Here is a 22,970-nt window from a genome sequence, read left to right as displayed (position 1 = left end):
TTGCCCTTGGCTGGATGAGGAGTCTGGATGGGCAGGAACACAGTCAGATGATGCTCACAGCTGCCCTTTGGCTCCCTGCAATCCCCGCAGGCAGGTAGACAGTTTTCTTGCAGCTCCCTGGCGGGGCTCCATAGTGGCCTAGCCAGGAAGGTGGGGGAGCTACTTGGACTATGCTTTGACACCCCATCCACAGCTCCCAGAACAGCCTGTCTGGGTCTTACTATGGCCGTGCTGAGGTTCTGACCATCCACCTCTATGGCCAGAGCTGGGTCAAGGAGACACACGCTTGCAAGTGTAGAGAGTAATGGCGCACTCTCCACCTGCCCTGGGCGGAGGGACGAGAAGCCACCAACCCATACCCCGTCTCCCAAGTCCCCCACCCAGGGCAGGTGGAGGATCTGTGCCACGGTTCCTCCCAGCTGCCCGTCCACTCTTACCATCAGAGGCCTACACAGATACATACAGATATATCTGCATCTGCACTATGTGCAGAAACAGTCCATGAATATAAAATGGATACCCACAGATTTGCAGGGCTCTACAGACAAACCCTGTACTCCCAGGTGGGACTAGATCAGACCAGGACAGGGTGTAATGTCAAGCTTTTTTTGTGTTTTCAGATCTGCTACTCAAGTGTTTTTAGGAATAGTCATTCTGGATAAGAAATCCCACTGTTAAATCTATATTCCTGGCTTTATCATCAGGTATTGCCTGAATGGGGTTAAAACAGAAGCCTAGAGAGCCCTCTGCTTAGGAGCAGCATGTGTGAGTGAGAGGCTCTGAGGGAATGTTTTTCAGGGCTGTGGAATTTCATCCCCCTAGAAAAAGACCAGACACAAGGTCAGAGCCTGGGAATGAGCCTTACAGACAGAGAACTAAAGACAGCGTTACTAGATTCTACCCAGACCCAGCTGGTTTTGAAGCGCATGGATCAGACCCAGAAATTAAGACCCCGCACAACAGGATAGTATCCAGTCAGATAGGTACTGAGCCAGGTTGTAGTACCTCACCTTTATCACATGGATTTCTCCAAATACAAACATCATCTTCCTAAACTTGACTTATATGTACACGGTTTACAAATAGATACTCATTAGCATGCAGAATTTTACAGAGAAACAAAAACTATTATCAGAAAGTAATACAAAGATAAAAGTAGTACAAACACCCACATACAAGATAGCACATCTATCTGAAAGCAGCTAAATTTGTATTACTAAATTAGAGCTGCTTTACCTAATCAGATCAATTTCAATACGGTATAAAAATCCAAAACAATTTCCACTTGGGTGGGAATGAATCAATACAAGTGCACTTTACTTCCGTAGTATACTGCTTTATTTTGTTGCTGTAGCAACATCTGCCTGCCAAGTTAAAGACTCAGAACAAAAAGCATTCAAGTGTGCACCTTTTTTACAACATCAAAGACCACAAAAAATAAAACACTGAATTGCCTGAGAAATGTCAGCAGATAAGATATTCAGGACCTGATTTCATAATAGGTAATCTGTCTGCAGCATTTCCTGGGTTTTATCTCCTTTGATAAAATCCACAAATCACATATTTCTTATACAACCATTATGTCATAACAGACAATAAAACAATAGAAATGAGGTCATTATAACACCAGCAATCAATCTTTTCTGACAACTAGCTCTAAGCTGGGCCTACAGGAAAAAAAAAACTGTCTGCCCATAAGACTTTTCATTATAGAATATAAAATAAAAAACAACTATAATACAATTGAAATCCAGGACACTCTGGTCTGGCAACATCCATGGTCCAGCAGAAACACGGATGCTGCTCGGCCAGAGAGCACTGGCACCAGGGAGCAGGGCCAGCTCAAAGTACAGCAACTGGGAGTCCCGGCTGGCAAGGCAGGTGGGGGTGAGGAAGCCAGACTATGGCAGCTGAGGAGCTGCAACTGGGGAGCCACCGCTGCGGGGCCAGTCCATTGCAGCTGGAGAGCTGGAAGTTGGGAAGCTGGCTGCAGCTGGGGAACCAGCAGCCAGGGCAGATGGCCAGGAACAGGCCAGTACTCCAGAGGGGAGTCTGGGAGCAGGGACTGTGGCCAGCAAGGGAACGTTGACCTCCCCTGGTCCAGCAAACTCCTTGGTTCAGAACCACTCAGCTCCCGAGGGTGCAGGACCAGGCAGATCCATCCCGTATAAAAACGTACGCTACTTTACACACACATGTATGACTTGATATGATGGGGGAGGGGGCTGGCATGAGTTACCACGACACCTTCAATCATTGGTGATGAAGTCAAGAAATTAAGCAGACGATATCAAGTGCTACTAAAATCTTTATAGCACCCAACACTATCAGGGATTCAGTGAGAACAGCATGCACCACATATTAATAATAAATTAGAAGGTTATTTTAGAAATTGATTTCTCTTCTCTCCATCAGCAAAATCACATTATTTTCACCACAAGACCAAATATGTACAACTGTGAAGACAAGAACTTTTTTTAAAACTCTAGCCATGGGACTTCACATCACTCCTGGCCCCCTACTGCCTCCTCCAGCCTCAGATTTTAGCAATGCAGCAGTAAGTTGCAACCTCCAGCTGTAGGGCTTTATGCTCTGGCAGTGGGCTTGTGCCCTGACTCCCAGCTGTCTAGCAAAGCGTTCTGGCTCCAGTCCTAGGCTCACCTGCCCACCAGTGCCACCACTGCTCTGACCCCTATGCATCCACCACCACTTATCCATTTCCCTGTCCTCCCTGGCCCTCACTGCCGCCTACCCACCTCTCTATCCAGAACGTATTTTATCCCAAGGCTTGCCAGAGCTGAGTAAATCTGATTTGAAAAATGATATTAAGGAACACACAAATATCACTTTTCACAGAAGCAGAAGTTGCTTAAGACTTGCATTTTAAAAAAGCAATCAAAAAAGCAAAAAAAACAACAAAAAGACAAGAACATGTAAAGAACCTTATTTGTATTTCTACTCTAAGTTTTTGTTTGTTTGTTTCTTTGTTTTTTTGCATCTTCAAAAAAACTACCCAAAATTATCATCATTTGGACATATTTAATTTTTCCTAAAGTTAATTAACTATTTACAGAAAAATCATTGGCCGTCACAAGTAAAAGTTATGAGAATCCCTGTACTCCCCATATCCACCTCTGACTGTGCTTTCTGACAAATTCTTGGTACAACAAAATTAAAGATCTCAGTGCCAGTAACATTGTTTGGGGCACTGCTAAGAAAAAATCTTCTGGAACCAGTGCCTATGGTGAGCACGCACACCTTCACATGTAATGGATATGAGTGAAACCACTCAAAGCACACCAGCTATGAAAACCTAACTGTATGCATTGCTCATGTCCGTTCCACAAAGTTGAGGTCTTCAAGCAGTACTCCCAGAGGCGGATGGTTCACAGCTATGTTGAATGAAGCACAGTTCTGCCAAATTCAATGTCATCTCTAGCCTGCTGAGCGATGGCATACTGAGATGTAAACATATGGATGCAGGACCAGGTAGCAGCTCTGCAGATATCCTGGATGGACACATGCATCAGGAAAGCCACCGAGGAAGCCTGAGCCCTGGTGGAATGAGCATGGATGACCTGAAGAGGGGGTACTCATGCCAAGTCTTAGCAGGTATATATGAACATGGTACTCCTGTTAAAGATGTGCTGCAAGGACATTGGCAGGCCCTTCATGTGATCTGCAGTGGCGAAGAAGAATTTGATTGATTTCTGAAAAGGCCAGAAGTGTAAGACCAGAGGTCTCTGCACATCCAAGGTGCGCAGGCTTCTCTCCTCTGCCAACTTGTGAGGCTTGGGACAGAGCATAGGTAGGAGTATATCTTGGCCCAATCTTCAGTAGGGTTGAGGCCACAGTTATACTTGTCCTTGTAAACGACTGGCAGGTCTGAGGTCAATGGTTTGAGCTCCGAGACACATCTTGCTGATATTACTGACACAAGAAATGCCACCTTCAAGGACAGGTAGGATAGTGTGCAGGAACCAAGTGGTTCAAAGGGTGGTGCCATAAGCCTGGAGATGACCAAGTTAAGGTCTCACTGCAGGACTGGAGGTGCAGCTGTTTTAGCCCCTTCACAAAACAGGCGGTCATAGCGTAGGAAAAGTCTGCCCTGTACTGGTTCATGGAACATGGTGATGGCCACGAGATGCACTTTGACGGAGGAGCGCAAAAGACCTTTTTCTTGGAGGCGTAGCAGGTCCTCAAGGAAGTCTTCCACCAACAAGTGCGAAGAAGAAATGCTGCACTCAGGCACCCATCAAGAGAACTTCATTTACGTGGCCAGGTGGGTTAGCTTTGTGGATGGTTTCCGGCTCCCCAGAAGGACCCACTGTACTGATCCCAAAAACATAAGTTCCTCCTGTGTCAGCCACAAGATATCCAAGCCAAGAGCTAACGGGACTTGAGACAGGGTGCAGGAGCTGATCACTGCCCTGGAATAGTAGGTCTGGACACCTGGGAAAGGGCCAAGGAAGTAAATTGCCAGGCTGAGCAGCCACGTCACAGTTATCATGATTACTTGGGCTTTGTCCCTTTTTACTAAATTCCAGCTGGTGACTGAGGACTGAGAAAATGCATCCAGTAGATCCCCAGACCACATCAGGAAGGAGGCATTGTAGGGAGCACCCCTGTTGATTCCTTGCTGGGAACAAAACTGGAGGCATTTCCTGTTCTTTTTGGTGGCAAAAAGAGTGACTTGGGGACACCCCATCCTTCATATGATTTTCCAGGCTACTTCTGGATGTGAGGACCACTTGTGGTGAGAAGTCCCTGCAGAGGTGATCCGCTAGGGCACTGCAAACTCTGGAAAAGCGATGTGTGCAGATGGATGTTGTGGGCAATGCTGAAGTCCTACAGCTGGAGGGCTTCCCGGCAGAGAGCTGACTAGCAAACTCCTCCCAGACTGTTGATGTAAAACACTGAAGACTCTCACAGTGTTGCTGGATGGGTATGATAGGAACAACACTCAAGGGAAAGAACAGAGAGAGAAGCAACCACAAGCCCTCCGAATAGCCATGGAGCAAGCTGCTGCATATGCCATGAATGAAACACTGCTCTCGCAGACAGCACCCCCTCCTCTGCCAGGGTCCAGGATTCCTTCTTCGAGTCCTCTGACAGAGAGGACTAAAAATTGTCAATAGTCTGCCACATATTTACAGCTTGCTATGAGGTCTTGGTGATTTACCATCTGGAGCTGAAAGGTGAAGGATGAATAAAGCTTTTTCCCAAATTAGTCTGGTCTCTTACAATCTTTGTTTTTTGGGATTGTCCCGGGCTAGCCTTGCCTCTCCCAGCAGTTAACAGCTTCAACCACCATGGAGTTGGGGGTTGGGAGGGAGTAGAGCTATTCATGTCCCTCTGCTAAAACAAACTACAGTAGACCCTCGAGTTACGCAAGGGTTACATTTCACATACCCTCACGTAACCCGAATTTTGCTAAGTGGGGGTCTGGCTTTTTCCCTGGCGGAACACATGTTCTGCAGCTGGGGAAGCAACAGAAAGGTAAGTCCTGGAGCGGGGGGGGTGGGGGGCAGCAGCTGGAGAGGGTTAAGCCTGGCGGTGGGTTGGGGTCATGGGACAAGAGCAGAGGGGCTAAACCTGGGGTGGGTTGGGGCTGCAGAGGGGCAAGGGGTGGAGCTGAGCCACAGCTGTGCGCAGGAGTGGTAAGCTGGAGCCCTGCTTGGATGGTGAGCTGGGCCGCAGGGGGTTTGAACCAGGACCACATGCGGGGGCTTTGAATTGGAGCATGGGGTCGGGGGGGGTGTTGAACTAGAGCTGTGCACGGGGGGTTTGAACTGGGGTGGGAGGATGGAACTGGGGCTGCACGTGAGGCTTTTGAACCAGGGCAAGGGTGCTGAACCAGAGGCATGTGCGGGAGGTTGAACAGGGCCAGGAAGATGGAACTGGGGCTGCACGTGGGGGGTTTAAACCAGGGCAGGGGGGGCGGTGTTTGAGCTGGTGCTATGTGTGTGGGTGGTGAGCCGGAGCCAGAGCCAGACATGGTGGTGTGGGGTGAGCCAGCAGGGGTGCTGACAGCCCCCAACTCAAACCATCGCAACGCATCATTAAAGACCTACAACCTATCCTAAATCAGGTGCCACACTCCAGAAGGCCCTAAGTGATAGGCCTGTTCTCTCCTACAGACAACCTCCCAACCTTATGAGGATTCTCACTAGCAACCACAGGTTATACCGCAATAATACCAGTCCTGGAACTCTTCCTTGCAACAAGCCCCATTGCCAACTTTGTCCACATATCTATTCTGGAAATACTATCTCTGGAACTAATGATCAGAACAAAAAAGCAGTCCAGTAGCACTTTAAAGACTAACAAAATAATTTATCAGGTGATGAGCTTTCGTGCGACAGACTCACTTCTTCAGATCATAGCCATACCAGAACAGACTCAATATTTAAGGCACAGAGAACCAAAAATAGTAATCGAGGTTCACAAATCAGAAAAATATTATCAAGGTGAGCAAACCAGAGAGCAGCGGGGCGGGGGGTGGGTTTCAAGAATTAGATACAAAAAAGCCCCTATAATGACCTAAAAAATTCCCATCCCGGTTCAAAAAATGTGTTTGTGTGTTCAAATTCGACACATTAACACGTGGTTTGAACTGGGATTGGAATTTTCTGGGTCATTATAGGGTCTCTTTTGCATACTTGGCTTAATCTAATTTTTGACACCCCCACCCCTGTCCCGCTGCTCTCTGATTTGCTCACCTTCATAATATTTTTCTGATTTGTCAACCTTGATTACTATTTTTGGTTCTCTGTGTCTTAAATATTGAGTCTGTTCTGGTATGGCTATGATCTGAAGAAGTGGGTCTGTCCCATGAAAGTTCATCACCTAATAAATTATTTTGTTAATCTTTAAAGTGCTACATGACTGTTTTTTTGTTTTGATAGAATACACACTAACACAGATATCTCTCTGCCACTATTAAAGATGAGAATTATATATAGCACAAACATCAATCTGAATAGTAAGAGAGAGAGAGCCATGCTAGTCTATATACTATCAAAACAAAAAAGCAGTCCAGTAGCACTTTAAAGACTAACAAAATAATTTATAAGGTGATGAGCTTTCATGGGACAGACCCACTTCTTCAGATCATAGCCATACCAGAACAGACTCAATATTTAAGGCACAGAGAACCAAAAATAATAATCAAAATTGACAAATCAGAAAAATATTATCGAGGTGAGCAAATCAGAGAGTAGAGGGGCAGAATGGGTCGGTGGGGGAGAGTCAAGAATTAGATAAAGCCAAGTATGCATAAGAGCCCCTATAATGACCTAGAAAATTCCCATCCAGGTTCAAATTACATGTTTATGTGTCGAATTTGAATATAAAAGAGAGTTCAGTAGCCTCTCTTTCCAAACTGTTGTGAAAATTCCTCTTCAGTAAGACACACACTTTCAGGTCATTCTAAAAAGATAGTTCAGAAAATATTTCTAGAAATAAATTGGTTAAACAAATAAAAGATAAACTTCTGAAAAAAAATGTCAGGTTAAGGCACAGGACAAAGAATCTGGAGACAGCTTCTACTCCAAACATTGCCATGAACATTCTCCGACTTCAGCTGAGTCACATTGGCCTGATTTTCCATGGATCTCTCTTCTATTCTTCCACAGATATCTAATGCAGTTGTGGGTATTCATCAGCCCTTCGAAAGCAGAAGACTAATCTCTCAAGATCACACCTTACAATTTTTGTACATGTATAATACTTATCTCAAATATGTTCTGAAACTAATGTTTATTAGTACAATACTTTAATAACTTTGAATGAAAGATGCAATTTGTAAACAATTCTAAAATGCCATTACTGAACAACATTTTCTACTATTCACTTCACACAGTAATCTGCTATGCAGGACAGTAAACCTAACCAAAAGATAAAATGGTTACCTACCTTTCATAATTGTTCTGCAAGACGTGTTGCTCATGTCCATTACGTGTGTGAGCATACCACATGCACAACCATTGGAAGATTTTTTCCCCTAGCGGTACCTGTTGGGTCAGCTGTGGAGCACCCTGGAGTGGCACCTTCGTGGCGTGATATTTAGGGCTCTTCCACCTCTCCCCACAATCTCAATTTCTTCTTGCCAGATATGCCAATAGAGAAACTGGGCGGAATTTGGAATGGACATGAGCAACACATCTTGAAGAACAGTTACAAAAGGTGATTAACTGCTTTTCCTTCTTCGAGTAATTGCTCATGTGCATTCGAAGAGGCGACTCCCAAGCAGTTTAACCGGAGGAGGATTGGAGTTCATTGCACTGCTGTCTGAAGAACTGCTCTACCAAATGATGTGTCATCCCTTCCTGCTGGGAGATGGCATAGTGGGACACAAAGGTGTGAACAGAGGACTACATCGTCACCGTGCAAATGTTCTGAATGGGAATCTTTTCAAGGAACATTGTGGAGAAAGCCTGTGCTCTTGTGGAAGGAGTGTCAGTACTAAGGCTGAACTATCGGACAGCTCATCATTGCAGGATGTGATCCATGATGAGAGACAGTGGGACAAAATAGGGAGTCCCTTCATTCTTTCAGCTATCGCAATAAAGAACTGCAGTGATTTATGAAGCAGCTTTGTGAACTGCTACAGAAGGCTAGAGTGTGTCTGACATCCAGTGAATGAAAGGCCCACTCTTCAGAGTTGGTGTGGGCCTTTGGGAAGAAACCAATAGGATTATGTCCTGGTTTACATGGAAGTGGATGACAACCTTTAGCAGAAGTGCCTAATGGGGGCAGAGTTGCTCACTGCCAAATCAGCCAAGTCCAATGCCACCAGGAGAGAGAGGCGAGCCACCCTTCTGCCCTCTTCAAAAACTGCAGCTAACTTTTGGCAGAGTCCACAGGGAGGAGCTCTTGGAATTTCGATGGTATGTTCCAGGAGTTGTAGGTATACCTACTCAGCACTGCCTCTTGATTTAACATGCACACCTGCAGCCCCCCTTTACAACTGAAGAAGTCCAGCTTCTTAGCCTCCCTATACTTCCAGGCTGGTCCTGGCTGCCTCCGCTGCTCTTTGTGTTTGACAGCATCGATCACAAGGGACCCTGGCAGGGTGTGTGTAAATAAATGTTTATACCCTTACCGGGGGATGAAATAGTGTTTCTCGACCCCTTTAGCCATTGGTGTAATTGAGGCTGGGGTCTACCACCGTGCTTTTGTAGTGGACAGGATTGTCTTAATAAGTTGCAAAACTATTCTGGAGAGCTCTTCTGAGGCCAGCATGTCCACTATCGGCTCCGATTCCACTACCACCTCCTCCACAAGCCCAATGAAGATGTGGGCTACCAGTCTTAGGCGGTCCTGATGTGCCTTACTGACCAGGATGGGAAGGGAGGAAGAAGTGCTCACTACTGCCTCATCCAGTGAAGAGGGAGTGGCTCTGGGAACTGGGTCTTCCTGACCTTCAGTCTCCCTGCTGTCCCCAGAGGTGCTGGACAGGAGAACTGCTGGAAGCAGGGGTGGTACTGACACTGGTGTAGCCAGGTGCTCTGGCAGTGTCTGCACAGGTTCAGTCTCTGGCCCCTTTTGGTGGTCTGAGGCAATCAACATGGCCAAAGGCAGCCGGCAGGTGGAAATCACTGATGTCCCCACAATGAGGCAATGCTCACCATTGCCCTGATCCCATTGGTAGGCCCAACGTGTCCACTCCACAGGAGCCTGCCACTGTGTGGCCAGGACATTTGCATCACTGCAGCGACTTCCTTCCCACTGTTGGTGCTGAGAGTGGTGCCAAAATTGAGACTGCGATTGGCACTGACACTATGCAATACTGAGGACTCCGCCTCAGACTCTGATGTGTACTTGGACCCACACCAAGCTGGAGGAGTTCCTGATAGTGCTGAAAAAAGGTGGGCATTGGTGAACATCAACTCATTGTGGCTGGTTTGTCTCAGTACCATATGAAGGCTGTTGAGGGCATTAGTTCAGGTGCCGATGCTGGGAACATCAGTGTTATCACAGATGGCTGTGCTGTGGGTGGTGCTGAGAGGAAGGCTGGTGTCATGCCTGTGCCGTGTGCTATCCTGAATTCAGTGCTGGTGTCAATGCCAGCACAACAGTCTGGCTAGAAGTTCTGCAAATACTGCTATTATCAGTGACTGGAGGTACTCTTAGGGCATAGGCATACCACAGGAGTCCCAGTGCTTAAACCTGCAGGGTAATTGCATGTCTCTGGTCAAAACAAGAAAGGAAAGGAAAGGAAAATCCTGGAGATCCCAACAAAAACCTATTATCTATTGACTACTTGAATGACTAATACTTAGAATAGCTATATATAAAACGGGAAACAGTGAGGGCAGAGGTGGGCAAAATCAGCCCTGGGGGTCCGATCTGGCACACCAAGCATTTTTCTCTGGCCCACCAAGCTCTTTAGCAGTGTGCATACTTACAGCCAGCAGCATATTCTCAGCTGCCCCTCCCCACACCTTGTTCCATCGGCAGCTGAGCTGCTTCTAAAGTCTCCTGCTAGCTGTGCAGAGGGAAGGAGGTTGGAGGGGAGAGGGAAGTGCTGAAGTCAGGATGTTCCCCTGCCCTCCTACCCCATCTCTGCAGAGCAGGGATCAGGAAGGAGACACACAGTGGAGCTGCTCCAGCCTGATGGTAAGTGACTCAGGAGTGCAGAGGAGTGGGGAGACAACAGAACTGGGCATATTTCCCTTAAAGAGACAGCGGGTGGCTTCACTCAAAAGCTTACTCAGCAGCAGCCAGCATACACACTCTGTGTCACTGGCACACATACCCAGTCTGTGCCACATACACAGTCACTGTCACATATACACTGCAACACACACTCAGCGTCACAAGGTCTCTTTCACAAAAAGCGTTTCTCTTTCATATTCACACATTCTCTTTAACTCTCTCTGTAGTCCCCAGTTCCAACCCTTCGGCCCAAGGCCCTGCCCCTTCTGAGTGGCCCAGAGCTGGCCTGTGACCAGTATGAAAATTGTTGCAAAAATTATTGCCAGACTCTGAGCTAGAGCTATCTTGCTGAGCAAGAGAACAATCACTCTAACAACCATCCCTGGCGGTAAGGAACTGAAGGTGTGGAAGGGTCAGCAGAGACCTATATACCATGTCATGAAGGCACCACTCCAGGGAGCTCCACAGCGACTCAGTGAGTACCTCTGGGGTAAAACCTTCCAATGATCACACACACAGCACATGCACACACCCACTGGAATGCACATGAACCATCAGTCGAAGAAGAAAAATAAGCCACTGAATGCTTGTGGTATATAATGATACCTTACTTTTTTTTTTCTTATTGCAGAAGTGTTTTCATTGTTAAAAATGGGGGGGCCGTCACATAAAGAAGGCTGTTCTTAGACAATATATTCCAAAGTCTAAACAGTTACTGTACATCATTTTCCCCTGAATTTATCCTTGCACAATAAATATAAATTTAAGCTTGCAATAACTGTTCTGCCCTCTCTCTCCCCACTTCTCAGCCACATTTTGATATAGAAAAATGTCACTTGTATGTAACAATCTGTGGAATTTATGACAACTTAAATAACGAAACTGTTAAACTATTCCAAAGTCAAAAGCAAAGCTGCTACCTTTAAGTTCAGAAGCAAAAGCTCTCTCTTTTTTATATTTACTATTGTAAAATTACTAATGTTAATTGACTTAACGTTACAAAAAATACTGAAGCTACAGCACTAACCTGTTCTCAAGAAACAAAATTACATCACACCGTCACCTACCTGAAACAGATGCCATTAACCAGCTGTTTGTGTTTACACGACTTGGAAGAGAGAGGAAAGGATGTGGGGGACAGATTGAGTGGAGCAACTAGATTATTGATGATTTCACTCAGCTGAGCACTCTGAAAGACACAGTAGCCAAACTTTTCATTCATACCAAGCAACAAACTAAAAGGTGGTTTTTTCTCCCCGCCCCCCCACCATTTAGTATTCTAGTTTTCTCCATGACAATTACCAGATTATCTACAGATATAAAAAAGGCCAAAAAAAAGGCACCTCATATCATTTAAGAACATAAATAAATTTGAACTTTAAAGTAACCAGCAAAATGCATTTTATCTTTCACATATCAGTTAATAATAGTAAGAGCTTTGCATCTGGTAATACAGCCACAGTTCACAACTTCGAAACTGGGCTTCAATATTGCCTTGAGAAAAAAATCCAACTGCCTACTTGTTCTGTTGGCTGATAAACAAAATAGTTTGGTCATTGAAAGAATCCTCTTAGTTACTCACTTTGGTTGAGAAAAGGCATAATAATGACCAGTAAAATGATAGCCAGAGCTAATATAAATAATAAGATGCTAGAAATACCTACCTTTTTTCTTTTTTACTGGCATATTCAAAAACTACACTGAAAGCCCTCATTAAAAAAATCATGGCTTTAAGAATTGCACATAACAGAGATGCTGTTAATTCATTAAGGCTAGAAATTCCTTCTTGTAAAGTGATTAACTGTGGATGGAGCCAGATAATATTTTGCAATGTCTCTGTGTTTTTAATGTTAAACCGTTAGGCTGATGTTAAAATTTAACCACTAGCTTATATTTAGGAGAAATTACTACTAAATAGTTTGACTTTGCTAAAATAAATTATATATATTTAAAATAGCAGTCACGTCTAACTTTTTATTGACTAGGATTCACAATTCAAAGAGTAAGATTATTTATGAAGTATTCTTAAAGTGCTCATAAAAAGGAATCTTATTTGCACTTTTAAGGACAAGAGCACATGAAAGAAACATTTTTCAATCTCATTTTTAATCACAGAAACAGAGAGGGAGCCGTGCTAGTCTATATACTATCAAAACAAAAAAAACAGTCAAGTAGCACTTTAAAGACTAACAAAATAATTTATTAGATGAGCTCACCTAATAAATTATTTTGTTAGTCTTTAAAGTGCTACTTGACTGCTTTTTTGTTTTGATTTTTAATCACGTATTTTCAGTGAATTAATGTTTAAGTGATGTAATAGCATAAAGATTTGAGATATGTGAATAAAATCTTCAAGTTGAAAATGAAAGCAGAGAATCAGTTATAAAGTCAAAATCAAACCAAACAAGATGCCAAAAAAACCCGAGACCAAATATAGCATTAAAGTACAAACGTAGCTCCAGATAGTTCAAATGATAAGGGAAAACAACCAAGACTTGAAGGCAGCTTCTGTCCTGAAAAATGGCTGCAAAACAGCACTATTGTAAAGTTCTAAGTATATTGTGTCTCACCAGTTCATATCAGGTTTACATTTTGGTTTTGGTTTTTTTTTTTTTTGTCAGTTCACAGATAAGAGGATTTTTGTTTAAACAAACATATCCTTTTAAGACAGTGGAGCTTCTTAACTGAGGGCATTGTTTGTCCTTCAGGATTTTTATTGTAAGTGAAATGTGAAAAAGAAAAAAAAATACACAATGTTTTCTAAGAACATAGGCTAGTCTATCTACTTACCAGCTCTGTAAATCATCTTTTTATTATAATGTGAAAAATCTGTCATGGAATCAGCAAGACAATAAATAAGGAAGAGTATAATTTCAGTCCTTTTCCAGAATACAGCACACACTTTAACACAGTCTGACATTGTTCAAGTTCCTCAAAAAACCACAGATGTCACTTTAATCTGAATTGCTTTCAGGGTGGTCTGCAAAGAACTGCATGTTGAATGTTTCAAGTAAGCAGGTTAAGATGGGACATTCTAAAAAATACTTTCCAGTTTTCTCTGTGCTTTTGCCAGCACTTTGTATATTTCCCATTTCATTGTATCCTTTTTCACAATAAATAAAAAGGGAACTCTTTAAACAGGAAAATATGATCATAAAGTCACAAAAACTTGGTAGGAGCAGTCAGGAATGGGTGTATTGCCTGAAACTACTTTTATCTAGCTTTTAAAAAGTAGACTAGATTTCCCAGTGATGCACCTAAAACTACAATCGACCTTATATATTCTGTTTTGTACATAATAAAAAGCAAGTTTTACGCCACTTTATCCCAACAAGTGTCCTGTAGTTGGTTCAGGAACACATTCCCCCTATATCTTTAGCTGCAGAGAAAGAAAAACCTTCAAGTGTCTATAACATATTTTCTACAATCCAACTTGGAAAATTAATATTTGTGGCAGTACGCATCAAAATTCTGCTCTCAGCTATGCCTAAGCCATAAAAGTCAGTAGGGTTACAGAGATGTAACTTTTCACAGAATTGGACCTCTGTTTGCTGGGGAGAGCATGTAAACAAAGGTGTTTTGTTTTTCTTTTTTTAATGTAACTTATTTTCACAGAAAAGGTGCACTCATTTACAGTACTATAATTTTGTGAAATGAGAAACTGTAGCAAAAGTGCACTAAACTAAATCCTTCAGAGCAAAATGGTATAAAACTGTTAGATCTGCTGTGCAGAAACTTGATGTGTATTTCTCTGAAGCAAGAGATGGTCTCTGATTAAATCAAAACGGAATTATACACACTTCAGTAATGAAAAGTTAATTGGTAATCCTAGTGACCAATTTATTTATTTAAGACTTTAAATCCATCAGAAACCACTTTTAAGAATGTGAAATATCTTTATGAGTCTGAAAATAAATGCTGGGCAGCTTGCCGTAATTCTGTAATAGGTCGCTTGGCTCCATTTGACACTCAGTTCTTACTTTACTTTACCTGTTTTTCTATGTTTCTTAGGAGTAAAGTGGGGCTGCTTGGTGACATTTCAAAGTCGTGTTCCAGCAAAGAATCTTGTCTCTCAAGGGTAGCTTGAGAATTCCCTGTAGTGTTTAATAAAGCTTCTGGGTTTGTCAATTGTGTTTGCTTCTTCAAAATGTCTTTTGGAAGTGGGAATTCCTCTAAGATCACCATCCCCTAGACAACAGCAATTGAAAACAGTTGGTGGACAACAAATTAACCTTCCTAAATCAATTTCAAGTGACAGTCAACCCTGGAACATCTCTCTTAAGCCCACAGCAACTCTTTGAAACAGTTGTGAGTATGCCCAGTACCATACAATATATAACTAACCTTCATCCATTTAAGCCAGGGGCTGGCAACCAAAATAGCTACAAGTGCCATTTTTTTCCAATTTGGTAAAAAAATTCTATCATGTGAATATGAGACGGTCCTTAATAAATAACATGAAACCATACTTTTTGTAACCCATTTTAAGAACAGTGCACATATGATTTGCAATGCGATACATGATTACAGCGGGATGTTCACAAACTTTTTACATATTCTATGTCCTCACACTTAACGTGTATATGTGTCTGTGTGCACCACTGTCTTCCTGACTTTCACTCCCTAACTTTGTCTCTCTCTGGAGGACAGTACGGGGAGTTACCCAACGTTTGAAGATCACATATCATTTGCTATTTAGATGAGTTGTTCGTTTTTGGGCTTTTAGATATAAACCACTTATTGAAAATAATCAGGAGGTTTTTTTTTGGCTTGTTTTTTTTTTAAACCTTGTAATTACAGTGTTGGGAGCCACAAAGAAGACCTTAAAGATGTGGCTCTGGAGCCACAGGTTGCAGACCCCTGATTTAAGTCATAATAAAGCTGTAACATTCGTTTTTTTCCTTTGCAGCACTAAACCTCCTGTGTCATAGGGACGCCTCAGAGCCCATGCCAAAATTTAAGTTAGAAATCCATACTTAATTATCTCAAGTACGTGATTCTTTGCCTGATGTTTTAATATGATCGGTTTCCTCTGTGTAGAAACAAACCCCACAGCCTTTTATTTCCAAGGTAATTAACATATTTACAGCTGAGAGTTTATTCTGAAAGTCCTTAAAGTTCCCTTCCCCTTCTTTTCCCACTGCTTCCACCCACACAAAATATCAAGGTTTCTCTCCCAAATCCATCAAACACATAAAACAACACAAACAGCCTTTCATCATGATTCAAGGCAAGTTTTGGTGTTATGCAATTTTGGTTTGTATTTATGGAGGCAACAACCCTATATAAAACATTTTTCTATGAATTCCATTGTTCTTCAAGGTCATCTGCAGGAATGAGATATCAGCCTCAGCGTGTTTGTGTGGTATCTCTTCTGGACTATAAATAGTTTAAAAAGATAAGTATCACCTTTCATAGTAATGAAAGCCAGATGTTTAAAAATAAAAATAACAAAAATCTTTACTTTGTTCTTCACGAGAAATATTACAAAAACAAAGTGTCAAAAGCATTCAAATCAGTTTCCTAAAATAAAGAAGTCAGAGGCTATGTCTAGATTGCTGAGAACTGTCATCAAAAGGTGTGCAAATTGCACAATGTATTTGCACATCTTTTGCCAACAGTTCTGTGAGGAGAGGCTTTTCCGACATTTGGCCTGTCCACATGGGACCAAATGTCAGGAAAAAACCCTGTTGCGACATCCCTTCTTCCTCATGAAATGAGGTGTCCAGGGATGCCAACAGAACACTCACAACCAGCAGATCTGCAGACAGAGCTGCAGTCTGGACACATGTTCTGTTGACAACACTTCTATCGACAGAAGTTTTGTTGACATAATCCTACAGTCTAGATATAGTCAGAGATATTGTCACATGTAAAATAAAACACAAACAGAGCTTTGAGACAATCAAATCTATTTCCTCAACTGCTCATGCTTATCTGCCATTAGCCAGAATTTATGTGTTTCTTTTTAATTTAGCAAAAGCCAACAGAACCTTAGAATTCTGTGGCATTAGCTGGAAGTGTAAACCTGGTACTGAAAGCTATGCATGTGTAAATCTGAGCTCCTAGTTAGTGCTGGAAGAATGGACTCTTCCAAGTTCACCTTCTTGTGTTTTGGTTTCTAGCGAATGTGTTTCCTTAAAAGTTCTGGACGATGAAGGAATCATATGGTGTGGAACTCAATCAAGAACCCCATATTTCTTCTAATATCGAATAAGCAAATGACCTCTGTCTTTGCTGAGGCTCCAGTGATGCTTCCATATTTGTGCTTTTATTGAATGGTCCTCCGCAACATCATACTGACACCTTAAGTCCTGAATCAGGAGCTACTAGCCCTAGAATCTACAATAAGGATAATTTTTTAAAGAAGGAAAACTGAAAGGGGCACAAGCAACAGGGAACTGGCTTCACCTTCCTGAGTCTCTCCACTTTTTCCACTGTTCAAACTAAATAGTAAGTTGAGCACCCAAAAGCTAAAGAACTGCAATGATTCTAAGTGTGGTAACCCGCACGGCCACTAAACGGACATGTCTACAAACATACTGTCCCTCCATCAGACTGATTCTGGTTTCTCTGAATTAACCATCAGGAGATGGTCCAAGTCCCAGACAGAAGTGTACTTGGCCTTTATAATGTCTGTGGTCCATGGCTAGACCAGCTGAAAACTAAGGCTTGTGCCCAGGGAAATCCAGTTTCTTCTAAGCCTTCTTTTAGGCCAAAAGGGAGGATTTACCAGCCCTGAATCTCTCTAATGCAAGCTGACAGTCTTAGTTTAGGGTAGATAAAAAAAATTCAAAACCTTTTTAATCACACTTTGTAAACATAATCGAGTCTCTTTGTCATTCCCAGTCAATAAAGACTGTTAGAACAAGAGAAAACTATGCAGTTGTGTTTGCCATGGCAATCCACCCCTGGATTTCTAGTATGTAGCTTATTTATTACTTGTTTTGTGTGGGTACACAAAAAGGCACAAAGCATTATCTGATTGTAGTAGAAGTGCTACAAACCAAAAGGAAGATATATAGTGTGTCCCTGCCCTGAAGAATTTACAATCTAAACACAGAATTCAGAAAGGAGAAGAAAGGGAAAGGACACAAAAGCCGTATTAGGTGACAGTCAAATTTTAAAAACTCTCATTTGAGTAATATATTACATGACTGGAGGGAGAGTGGAAAAAGAAAGGAAAGGCATTAACAGAAACAAGATACTTAAAAGAAGATGGGGGAGGGATTTGACACATTAAGGTTGGGTCTACAGGGAGGGGTAGTGCCAGCAGCTTCATGCTAATGAGCGGTCTTGCAATTGCAAATGGCTGCTCATTAGCATAACTGCTGGCAACAGTGAGTTTTTGCGGGCAGAGGCATGTGCACATGGCCTGTTTAGTACCAGTAGCAGCTTCTACCGGCAGTGAGATCTTGTGTGGCTATGCTAATTAGCCATGCAATTATGCTATTGAGCAACCATTTGCAATTGCAAGACTGCTCATTAGCATGAAGCTGCTGACAGTACCCCTCTGTGGACCCACCCTAACGGGGGAAGAAAGGAGGTGAGAAGAAACAAAAAGGTAAGGGAAGAGGAATGGAGAGAAAGCTGGAAGGTAAGAAGAGGAGGCTGGCCTGGAAAACCAGAACATTTAGTTTTGGCAACAAAGCAGTTTTTAGTCTTCTGCTGACTTTTTCTGGTTTTCCAATGAGAAGAATATCTTGGCTCCCTGGACCCTTTCAGATCCTCCTCTGAATCCATATGGAAAGGGAACTGAGACTGCCTCTTGCCCAGTACCCATGAGGATACCCACACATTGGGGTCTCCCCTATGCCAGTCTAGTCCAGTGTTCAAACTAGATGTTTCAGCTCCTTCAAACAATGTATATTCACATTAATTTCATATTTAAAAACCCGAAATATTAAAATTGTAGAATTAAAAATTTAGCGTTAGAATTCATGTGCTAAATGTACTACCTGCCAGCCTAAAAGAAAGAGGTTGCCAATCAGCCTTTATGCCTTTTTCCATAGGAACTGCATTGGCTCAATACTGAAACTGTACAAAACAAGTTCTAAATTATTTTAAAAACTGAAGCAGGATATGTAATATAAACAGTCAAGCAAAGACTGACATTCACTAAGTGACATAAAGGTAAATATTGAACAACTCATTTGATAAACAGGGCTGAAAAAATTTTAGAAAAATAATGCAATTAAAAATATGGTTTTGAATCATCCCTTCCACTTGCAGAGGCAGAGAGAAAATCCAATCTGAGGTGCGAGACCCAGACGTGCAGTAGGGAGATTCATCTCTGCAGCCTTAATCCCTAGGACAAAGTGGGGCTAGGCCTCATTACAACATACATTCTACGACTAAGGAAATACATGAGTAAGAATACCAACTCTTAGTCACTGCCATGTTGCATATTTCTTTCCATCCTGCACAGCAATGTTGATAGGTTTGAGGTGTGAAAGGGTGTCCCAAAAGTCAGTGCAGAGGCAGAGGACATCCACATATACACTACATGGATCTCAAAGAGTTCTAAGGCTGGACCTCCTCTACAGTTCTACAGAGCAAGAGGCACAAAGCAAGCCCTAGAAACTCTTTCCACCACAATAGCAACAATTGGTGAGCAGGAACTTCCTGCATTTTTGCCCTCCTAACGAGAGAATGAGCTGGCTGCACTACAGAAATTAATTGCTAAGAATAATGTGATTTAGCATAACATTCCTAAAACATTATCACAGTTTAGCAATCTTGACTTCCTTGTTTATTTTAAAGCTGTGCCAACAGAACAGTTGGTAATATAGTGTAATTTTAATTATAATTAGCATCTGACATATTCAAAGTACTGAACAAACATTTACTTATTAGTCTTCAAAATATTTCTGTACAGTACGCCAAACAAAAAATCACTGTTTCTTTCTCTTACACAGGGAAACTAAAATCATTTTCCCAAAGCCACAATGAGTCAGAGACAGAGCAGGGACTGGAATTCAGGTGACCCAATCCTCTGCTTTTGTCCTCTTTGCCACCATGTGTCTCATTTCTGACATCTTCCCAATAACCTTTACAATTCTTTGAAATACTTTATTCGGCTATCAAAACTGTTAGAAAAAGAAAAAACATATTATTGGAAACACTCTACATAGCTTATTTGAAGAGTTCATTTCTGAGCATACACACAATACCTTAGTGGCACGTATCTGCCTGTGAAGGTCAGTTAATCGTTGGATTTTATATTCTAGCTCTGAAATCTGGGTCTGAAGCCATGTCCAACGGCAGCCAACGTTAGCTCTCTCTGTAAGCCAATTCCATTCAGAACTATAATTGCTGTGAATAAGATGAAATACTAGTTAGACCAAGAATAAAAACAAACACTTTGTCACAAGTGCATTCTCAACTGCTGCAAGCATCTCACTTGCCTTCAGAGAACATCTAACTGGGTTAACTCAATACAAGATAAACATCTCATTTTCTCAATTAAGAACTGCTATGTCTCGATTGCCAAGACCTGTTGGTAAAAAATATGCAAATTGCATAAAGTATTTGCATATATTTTGCTGACAGTTCTGTCAGAAGAGGCTTTTCTGACATTTGGCCCATCCAAACACATTGAAATGGACAAATGTTGAAAAAATGGCCCTCAGCTGAGACATCCCTTCTTTGTCGCAGAACGAGATGTACACGTACGTCGACAGAATACTCCCAACCAGCAGTTCTCTTCCAACAGATCTGCAATCTGGACATGTACTCTGTCAACAAAACTCCCAGTACACAATCTAAGTTTCATATACCTTACTCATTGTTCAACAGCTATTACAACTTTACTATAATAAGCTGGTTTTCTATTCTATATCTCAAAGCCAAAAAGCCAGAGTAACTGTTAAAATATATCACTTAATGGAGTCCAGTTAAAATCTGTAACTTGCAACAATGCTACTAGGAAAAATACAAACACTTCCACAAACCTATACAGATGTCACCTCATTAGCAATTTTATTCTAATAAGGCATGACTCAACAGTTTGTAATTATATATGCTGTGTTACTCAAAGCTGTAACTGAATAGTACATTAGTCCTATTTAATTTTTTAACCAATTTTTATACACACAACAACAAATATGGGTGAGTTAGGTTTTAAAAAATTCCTCTCCTGGACTGTTAAATTACAGAGCTGGAGATACACACATCTGCTAGAACTGGAAGAGACCTTGGGAGGTCATCTAGTTCAGTCTCCTGCCCTCTCAGCAGGACCAAGCACCACCCCAGACATCTATCTGCCCCAAACCCTAAATGGCCTCCTCAAGGATTGAGCTCACAACCCTGGGTTTAGCAGGGCTATGCTCAAACTACTGAGCTATCCCTCCCCCCCAGAAATAAAATTTTGCTGTAGGCAAACCCCTGTGATTCCAGCTCTCTGTGGCTTCAGCTACCAGTGATTTCAGCTCTGGGCATAGCTGAAGCATCTACCAAGGTGGATCCTCACAAAATAACTATAGACCCCAGCTTTAGATCTATCTTTGACAACATGAGCTGACGACGACAATGCCCTGTGGGCCATCCAGAACACAGCAGAGTGCCAGCTCAGCGTCAACATGGAGTGGTGGTTGCAGGCCTGCTCATGCCCTGCTTTGACAGTCTCCAGTGTCTGGTGGGACATGACGTCCCAGCTACCCACAGCCTCCCCCGACACCCTTCCCATACGGTGTCCTGGACTCCCGCCTGATCCCATGGGTGATGGCCATGGACCTTCCCTCTGGCTCCCAAACCCCCTCTGCCCACCCAGACTTTGGTGTGCCCCTGCCTTCCCTGCATGCCCAGACCCTGCCATAGCCCCTCCTCACCTGTACCTCCCCTTTGTCCTGGCCATAGCCCAGCCCTGATGGGGCCCCTGAACCCATGATGAGAGAGGACCCTGAGACGGACGCCACTTAGGGTCCCGCTCCCCCTCAGGTTCACAGCCCCCAACCCGTCCAAGTTCTGAGGCTCCGCACCCCCTGTCCCAAACCCACCCCACCGTATATAGTTCCTTACACTTTACTTCATTGTACAACATTTGTTATTACACAGTTTATTTAGCACACATTTTTCTTTATTTCAGTAAAGCAGTTATTTGTTCACTACACCTGCAGCCATCTTCATTGTGCGGGGGTTGGAGAGGGATGAGGGGGCAAAGGGAGGGGTTGTGATGGGGACAAGGTAGGGCTGTGGGCTGAAGGTGCACTAGGGTGCCCAGGGGATGGTTACTGGGAGCTCTCCTTCAGGGCCTCCCCGATCTGCAGCCCATCGTGATGGGCCTCGTGGATGGTGGCTATGCCCGGCTGCTCATAGACACGCCCCTCGCGGGCAGCATCCACCCAACTACCCTGGGGAGGAAGGCCTCCCTCTTCCCTTCCACAATGCTGTGCAGGGCACAAGAAGCCCCCACAACTTGGTCAATGTTGTGCTCGCCCATATCCAGGTGGGTGAGCAGGCACCTCGGCCAGTATGCTGGCACAGTTCAGGTGGGCATCGAACAGTTCCTGGCTGGGGGTCCATTTGTCCAGTACAGGGCTTCATCAGCCATAGCATGAGGGGGTAGGCTGCGTCCCCCACAATGCAGAGTGGCATCTCCATGTCCCTGACTGCCAGCTCATGGCGATAGACAAATGTGCCACACTTCAGCCTCTGGCACAGGCCGGAGTTGCAGAACACATGGGTGTTGTGTGTCCAGCCTGCCCACCCAACATAAATGTCTGTGAAATGTCCAGGGTGGTCAACCAGGGCCTACAGCACCATGGAGAAGTAGCCCTTCCAGTTGACAGCTGTGCTATGCTCCAGGTGACGCATCAGGATGTGGGTCCCATCGATGGCTCTGATGCAGTTCGGTAACCCCAGGACAGTGAATCTGGCTACAATTTCATCAAGGTCTCCCAGACAGATGACCCCCCCAAACTCTACAGCATGATCATGATGATGGCTGTCATGACCTGCAGAGGGAGGTGACTGAATACACATGTAAAGTGCTGAAGGAGGGAGTCCCTGAGCCCTTGGGGGATCCCCATCCCCTTCCTGCCCCCCACCCCAGAGCTCTCTGGGAACCCCCATGAGATGAGCCCCCAGCAGCAGGGCTGTGTGAGAGTGGGATGCACAGTCCTCTATGGATGGGCCTTCCCCACTCACCTTAACTCCATCCCTCTCACCCCGACCCTGCTTCCCAAGGGTCCCCCTTTAGCAGGATGGCTTCACCATCTGCCAGCAGGGAGGACAGCCCAAGAGTTTGTTACCTCCATGAGGAGGGCCCTAATGGTGGACTTCCCCATGCCGAACTGGTTGCCCACCAA

At 43.5% G+C, this 22,970-nt stretch overlaps 1 protein-coding gene across 4 annotated transcripts in view; it reads right to left on the bottom strand.

Moving 5' to 3' along the window:
* KANSL1L (KAT8 regulatory NSL complex subunit 1 like) overlaps positions 1-22,970 on the bottom strand; it is a 111,625-nt gene that overhangs the window by 56,921 nt on the left and 31,734 nt on the right. For all 4 annotated transcript variants that reach the window (XR_012646351.1, XM_075000741.1, XM_075000743.1 and 1 more), the window contains exons 3-5: positions 19,836-19,977; positions 14,653-14,850; positions 11,730-11,851 (exon numbers count right to left, since the gene is read on the bottom strand). Coding sequence is in view for 3 of the 4 variants with exons in the window: in XM_075000741.1 (XP_074856842.1) it covers positions 11,730-11,851; positions 14,653-14,850; positions 19,836-19,977 (462 nt within the window). In the remaining variant the exon portion in view is untranslated. The remainder of the gene's footprint in view (positions 1-11,729; positions 11,852-14,652; positions 14,851-19,835; positions 19,978-22,970) is intronic.

Source organism: Carettochelys insculpta, chromosome 8, assembly GCF_033958435.1.
Source record: "Carettochelys insculpta isolate YL-2023 chromosome 8, ASM3395843v1, whole genome shotgun sequence".
In the NCBI taxonomy this organism is placed as follows: domain Eukaryota; kingdom Metazoa; phylum Chordata; order Testudines; family Carettochelyidae; genus Carettochelys; species Carettochelys insculpta.
This window is presented reverse-complemented; position numbering and strand designations above follow the sequence as displayed.